Here is a 7,283-nt window from a genome sequence, read left to right as displayed (position 1 = left end):
CAAAATAAATAAACAAGAAGAAGAAAACAGTGGTTACCTTCGCTAGCAAGAGAGGATCCAAGGATTTAAATATCTTGTGCACATCCCCACTTGATTTTTGTTAGACGAGGTTTTCCATGTTCATGCTGGCAATAGTTGACAACGTTAGTGGCCGTTTGGTTGAATTTCCCCCATGGCGGCCCTTTTTTCCCTTCATGTTTATCCACTGAAATTCCGAATATGTTAAAATCTTGGAGAAACAAATGAATTTTTCAAAGGAAGGAATATGTGAGAAGGATAAGTCTAAATTCTCTGCAAAAGATTCACGCTGAAAGTGTGAAAATCAGTTGATCTTAGCTCAAGGGCCCGGAAAGATATGGGCACATGGAATATGGAGATGTGAGTCACTCTCTCCGTAAGTGTGTCCATGGAGGCGTGAGCCCACAGGATACTAGAAAAATATGTGGACCTGAAACGTTGAGGATATTTGGCAGGTAGTTCTTGTAGGAGCTCAATGGCCGGTGTCATTTAACGAATGATTAGGCCCATTGGGCATGTCATGTACCTAAGCTCTAACCTCTTGTGTCTGCCTGTCCAAAGACAATATGGAATGTTGACACCGAAAGTGAATTCTTGTATTAATTTGATAGTTACAAGCAAGGGAGTTACATGAAGTAGAGTAGGACAGTGAAAGAGGGAAAATGGATGAATAACAAGTTTGAGCCAGTGTGAAAGCCCATTTTCCTAACAAAATGGGAGTTGAAAAGCACTATGCGGCCGCCGTCCTCTCAAACTGGCTAAGCCTGTTGTCACCCAATCTTGACTTGTAAGCAGACCTTTTGTACTCAAACCACGTAAATTCTTTGTAGAGGCTCTCCTTTCCTTCCACGAGCGAGGGTAATGGAGCTATTTTCTCATTCAAGGGTGGTCCTCCAAAGTATATCATTGAAATTCTTGACTTGATGCTGTTGGCCAAAACCCTATGCCTCACACTTTTAAACCTCCCATTGGTCATCACCTGCAACAAATAAAATAAAATAAACATTAAAAAATTTGACCTGTAAAGCAGAATTGTTCCTGTTCCTTTCTTTGAATAGTATGATGTTCCACCCTTTCGTTTATTCAATCTATTCTCAAAGAACCAGAATATCTGAAAAAGTAGAACAGAAAAATGAAGAATTGCGCATCCTTAAAGCAAGTGGACTTTATCTAAAAAGTAGATTGTTGACACATGAATAGATTTAAGACGTTAGCGATAACATCAGTTGCTACAGAGAGTAAATGTTATCTTCTTTCTTGCTTTCTTGTCCCTGTTCTTTTAGGTTGTTTTGTTGTTGTTAAGAAGTTGTACCTGTAAGGAGTCACCAACGTTGATGAAGAAGGAGTTGGCATCAGGTGGGACTGAAATCCAGCTTCCATTTCCCAAAGAGATTTGCAGTCCAGATGTGTTGTTGGATCTTAGAACTGAAATGATCTGAGGGTCTGTGTGTTCTCCAAATCCAATCATATTCTTACCATTCGAAGCTTGAAGCTCTGAACATGGTGGATAGTGATTTAGCCTGAAAACAGAGTCACTCTGCTCATCCTTTAAAAGCTTACTGAAAACATTCCTTGGTTTGATTCTCAAACCATCCGCCATTAATTCAAGAAGCTCGCAAGCCATCTTTTTAACAGCTAACACATAATCATTCAATGCAGAACTGCAACAGCAAAAGCAAAAGCTTCAGTACAGTTGAAAAGGAAAAATTGAGAATCAGTTTGTGCTGCTCAAATTTCTCACCACAGCTTTTCTGGGTATTTGCCAAAAATTGTTGCAAGTTTCTGAGAATTGCGTTCCTGATTCATTGTAAGGAGAAGATATTCAACCCAGCCGACATCCCCATTTGGCCCAATGCTCCTGTTTCCATAGCCAAACGGATCAGGAGGGCCTGCTTTTTGTTTCTCAGAAAGTGATAAGGAGAAGAACTCAATGACTTCAGTTTCCAATCTTGAAATGAGCTCCAGTGGGATGCCATGATTGATCACCTTGAAGAAACCAAACTCTTCACAGGACTTCACGACAAGGTGTTTGGAGTCGGGCTCTGAGAGGTCCACCGTAGGAATTACCGGGAATAATGTGGTGGATTTGCAGTTTATGATAGGAGGGAAGTCTGCAATTGTTGGTTTCGACAAGACCACCATGGTTGTTGTTGTTGTTGTGAGTGAGAGGGAGGGAGAGGAGAGGAGGAGTGGATGGTTAGAATTCTAGAGAGTTTGGTTGCTATGAAGAAATAAATGGAACGATATTGCGAGAGCAGAGGTCGTACGAGGAAATGCTTAAGGCTCTGCTTGCCTCTATTGCCTAAATGTTGGCCATTTATACACGTGGGCACAGGGGGAGGGGGGGTAGAGGGGGGCGCAATTCAGTGCTCATTGTCCACCAGCAGGCAAATCTTGACACTGACACCAGCATCTGAATAATTCAAAAATGGCAATGCGGTTTATGGCTTATCCCTTACCACCGCCCTGGACCTGGAGGGAGAAAACCCACACACCGCAAATTTATTGCACCAAAAGTAAAGGTCAAATCAATAAGATTCCTTTGGTTATAGAGCAAGAAAAAAACAGTGAAAGAATTTAAAATTTTGATTTATAAAAATAAATATAATCATATTCATTTAAATATTTATATATTTCTAAATTTCACAATTTTTATTAAAAAAAGAAAAAATAAATAAATTTTAAAAATAACTAAATTTCAACTGTTTTTATTTTTTCCTTTTCTTCTACTTTTTGTATTTATTTTATTTTATTTTTATAATCATACTATTGACAATCCAAATAAATAATAATAATAATAATAATAATAATAATAAAATTATTATGATTAAGATCTTCTTAATGTAATTTTAGAGGCTTCCTCTAGTTATTGTTCTTATACTTGTTCTCCTTTTTAAGTGGCTATAATTTTAAATCTCAATAGTTTAATTATGAAGATATTTGTCAAGACCTAATATGATTATGGATGAGAAAGATAGTGTCATACACTATTTGATCATGTACATTGAAGATCAAGGAAGATTCAAAGGATATCTTTTTATTGAAAAAAGAAATTAGCTTAATGGTATCAAGAAAAGAGAAAAGATGATGCTTTTAATGTGTCAAAAAAGTTATAAGACAACACTTTTATAAAGCATTATCTACAACATGGTCATGGAATAGTTCTTGATAAATTGACACTTTTAGGAAACATCATTGTTTGTGACTATCAATCTTGATGCTCAAAATATTTCTCATTATTTCAATACCTTAGAACTTTTTGAGTGTCGTTGCATGTATGAAAAAAATCCTTCACGTCACTTTTGACACTAAATAAAGCGTCATTGTATAGATAATAGAATTAATTGGTTAAAATAAATGAAATAATCCCTTAATTTATGAATCTAACCGTTTTTATGTTTTTTCTTGAAAAGTAACACAATTTTGACATAAATACCTTTTATTATTTCAAGTATTTACATGTAAGTATTAAGAAAAAATGTTATTTTTACAAGAAAAGCTCAAAGACATTTTTGTTCAAAGTGAGGCTAAAAAATGATAGGGGGTTAAATTTAAAAATTTAGACTTTCAATGACCCTTTAAATCAAATAACCTTAGATAATAATAGCTTTGACATTATTTACCAACCTAAACTTTGACGTTCAAAATAAGTGTAATCTTTCTGTCTCTCAATATTTAATTAATGACACTTCTAGAAGCACCATGGTTGACTCCTTATCTACCCTAACACTTTGAAGAAGCGTCGTTTTATGTAATGTAATAATTTTAATATTTAAAAAAATAATGGGATGTTGTTATTGCGATGCTATTATAATTTCCCATGTAATTTTCTTACAAAATAAATGAAAAATTAAATCAGTAATAAAAATTCAATTAAACTATTACAAAAAAATACCAACTTTGTTATTGTATTTTCAACCTTTTATAATTATATAGTAAACAAGATAACATAGCTTGAATGGAATTCAATTATCAACACGAGAAAGAATTGGAGGTACTAAGTAAATGGAAACAATCACAAGAAGTTTGAGTAGATTTACACACTATAAAAGCTCCCAAAGTTTTTATAGTTATAGAGAATGAAACAAAAACTAATATGAAAGCCTCAACAATTTTTTTGAAGCTTAAAAAAAGGTTCTATTTTAGCTTCCTAATTGATGCAATAAGTCATGAATATGTCCTACCACAACTTAAAACAAAATAAAAAAATCATGTGCCTTCCACATTCAAATGTTTCAACAATAGGCATGAGATCAATGAAAAATCACTTGACTTATCAATGATATATAGAGTTAGAAAAATAACTTGGTTATCTATTGAAATTTAAAAACAAAAAGTCATAGTTTCAATGTTCACCTTCAAAAAAGGAAAAAAAATAAAAATACAAGATTGATAAGAGCTTAAGGGGATCCATGAGAAGAAGGATTTTAGATACTCTTTTTTATATCTTTAGTTCATTAAAAAAATAAAATAAAATAAATTTGAAAATGCTTATTTTAATTTGTTATAGTTAAATTTGGTTCTTTAATTTAGCTACTTTTGTAATTTAGTTCATTGAAAAAAAATGAATCCATGTTTGAAAATGCTAGTTTTAATTTGCTGAAGTGTAATTTAGTTAAGTAGTTTAGATACTCTTTTTTTTTTATTTAAAAAAAATATTGATTTCATGTTTGAAAATGCTTGTTTTAATTTGTTGTAGTTTAATTTGGTTCTTTAGTTTGACTACTTTTATATTTTAGTTCATTGAAAAAAAATAAATAAATTGATTTCATGTTTGAAGATACTTGTGCTAATTTGCTAAAGTTTAATTTAGCTTCTAAGTTTAGATACTCTTTTATAGTTTAGTTTATTTATTTTTAAATGATCCCATATATTAGAAAGCTTGCTTTAATTTGCTTAAGTTTAATTTGATTCATTAGTTTAGTTTTTTCTTTCTTTCTTTAAATTGATTCCTTGTTTGAAAATGATTGTTTTAATTTGATTTAGTTTAATTTGGTTCATATTTTAGTTCTTTTTTTCAAAAAAAAAAAAAAAAACTATTCCCTTTATGAAATCATGCTTAGATTCCATTTAAATTATTTTTTTTGGATTGCTTTTTGGTTAGAATTGTGTTCTGGTTTCTATATTAAAATTTTTCTAGATTGCTTTTTGGTTAAATTCATGCTTAGTTTCATTTTTAAAAATTTTCTTGTATGCTTTTGGTTAGTTTGATGCTAAGGTCTTTTTTTTTGTTTTCAAAATTCTGAGATGCTATTTGGTTATATTAATGCTTATGTTCGTTTAACTTTTTTTTTTTTTTTTGGAATGCTATTTGGTTGAAATCATGCTTAGATTCCTTTTCTAAAATTTTTCTGAATTTCTTTTTTATTAGAATCATGCTCTAGTTTCTCTCTAAAATTTTTCTAGATTGTTTTTTTGGTTAATTGAAAAATTGTCTAGTATGCTTTTGTTTAAATTGATAGGTTCCTTTTTAAAAGTTTTATAGTATGCTTTTGGTTAAATTGATGCTTAGTTACCTTTTAAAGAAATTTTCTTTTATGCTATTTGGTTAGTTTGATGCTTAGGTTTTTTTTTTCTAAAAAAAAATAAAATTCTGAGATGCTATTTGGTTATATTAATTTATTATTATTTTTTTTTCTTGAATGCTATTTGGTAGAATTCATGCTTTGATTCCTTTTTTAAAATTTTCCTGGATTGCTTTTGATTGGAATCGTGCTCTGGGTTTTGTATGCTTTTGGTTAGATTGATTCTTAGTTTCTTTTTCAAAAAAATTTCTTTTATGCTATGTTAGTTTGATGCTTAGTTTCCTTCTTAAAAATTTTCTTGTATGCTTTTAGTTGGATTGATGCTTAGTTTCCTTTTTTTAAAAAAATTTCTTGCATGCTTTTGGTTAGATTGATGCTTAGTTACCATTTAAAGAATTTTTCTTTTATGCCATTTGGTTAGTTTGATGCTTAGGTTCTTTTTTTTGTAAAAAAAAATAAAATAAAATTTCAGAGATGCTATTTGGTTATATCAATGCTTAGGTTTGTTTTAAATTTTTTTTCTTGAATGCTATTTGGTTGAAATCATGCTTAGATTCTTTTTTTAAACAATTTTGCTAGATTGTTTATTGGTTAAATTAATGCTTAGTTTCCTTTGAAAAAGATTGAGATGCTATTTGGTCATATTAATGCTTAATTTCGTTTTTTAAAAAAATTTCTTGTATGCTTTTGGTTAGATTGATGTTTAGTTTCCTTTTTTTTTAAAAAAATAAAATTATTGTAAGCTTTTGGTTAGATTGATGCTTTGTTACCTTTTAAAGAAATTTTCTTTTGTGCTATTTGGTTAGTTTGATGCTTAGGTTCTTTTTTCTTTTTTTTTCTTTTTTCTTTCTTTTTTTTTTAAAGGAAAAAAGAAAATTGAGATGTTATTTGGTTATATTAATATTTAGGTTCATTTTAAATTTTTTATTGAATGCTATTTGGTTGAAATCATGGTTAGATTCCTTTTTAAAAATTTTATGGATTGCTTTTTGGTTAGAATTGTGCTCTGGTTTCTTTTTTAAAATATTTCTAGAATGCTTTTTGGTTAAATTCCTACTTAGTTTCCTTAAAAAAAAAAAAAAAAAAAAATTATGCTTTTTGGTTAGTTTGATATTTAAGTTAATTTTTTTTAAAAATAAAATAAAATTGTAATATGCTTATGGAGTCGCGTTTTTCACGTGTGTCCCCACTCCAACGACAAGACTTTCTTTTCATTTAGTGAAAAGATGATTTTTTTTTTTTTTAAACGTTTTGGATTCGTCACTTATTTTTGTTTATTTTAAAAAAAAAATGAAAAACAAAATAAGAAAGAAAACATTGTGTGACTTTTTATTTAGAAAAGATATGTCTACAAAAACTGAGTCCAAATTCGGAGGTTAGGTTACTTATCGTATGGTGGTGAGTTATAATACCCCTTTAAGCTCGTGTATATACGATCTTTACTAAACGAATTGAGATAATTGTGGTGATTAATTAATTATGGATACGAAGAAAAAAATGTCACAAATCAATATGCACAAAAATATGGATGAAATCAAATTACAATAATATACCAAATAAATGATATGAGAATTATGTAAATTGATTTATTAAACTAATATAAAAAAGTTTCAAAAATTACATTTTCAAGAAATTTTAAAAGAATTTATTAAAAATAATTTCTAATTAATGATTTCAATTTATTTATTTACAAAATAATAATAAATAAATAAATAAATAAGTTATTTTCAACAAATCATT

At 29.6% G+C, this 7,283-nt stretch overlaps 1 protein-coding gene across 1 annotated transcript; it reads right to left on the bottom strand.

The window, feature by feature from the left end:
* Positions 1 to 585: 585 nt before the first annotated feature.
* On the bottom strand, positions 586 to 2,310 carry LOC117908683 (gibberellin 2-beta-dioxygenase 1-like). Its single transcript, XM_034822354.1, has 3 exons — positions 1,760 to 2,310; positions 1,331 to 1,679; positions 586 to 997 (listed from the first exon to the last, which is right to left on the bottom strand). The coding sequence occupies exons 1-3, from the start codon at positions 2,158 to 2,160 to the stop codon at positions 749 to 751; spliced, it is 999 nt and encodes a 332-aa protein (XP_034678245.1). The 5' UTR covers positions 2,161 to 2,310; the 3' UTR covers positions 586 to 748.
* Positions 2,311 to 7,283: the final 4,973 nt, after the last annotated feature.

Source organism: Vitis riparia, chromosome 19 (genome assembly GCF_004353265.1).
Source record: "Vitis riparia cultivar Riparia Gloire de Montpellier isolate 1030 chromosome 19, EGFV_Vit.rip_1.0, whole genome shotgun sequence".
Lineage (NCBI taxonomy): Eukaryota > Viridiplantae > Streptophyta > Magnoliopsida > Vitales > Vitaceae > Vitis > Vitis riparia.
This window is presented reverse-complemented; position numbering and strand designations above follow the sequence as displayed.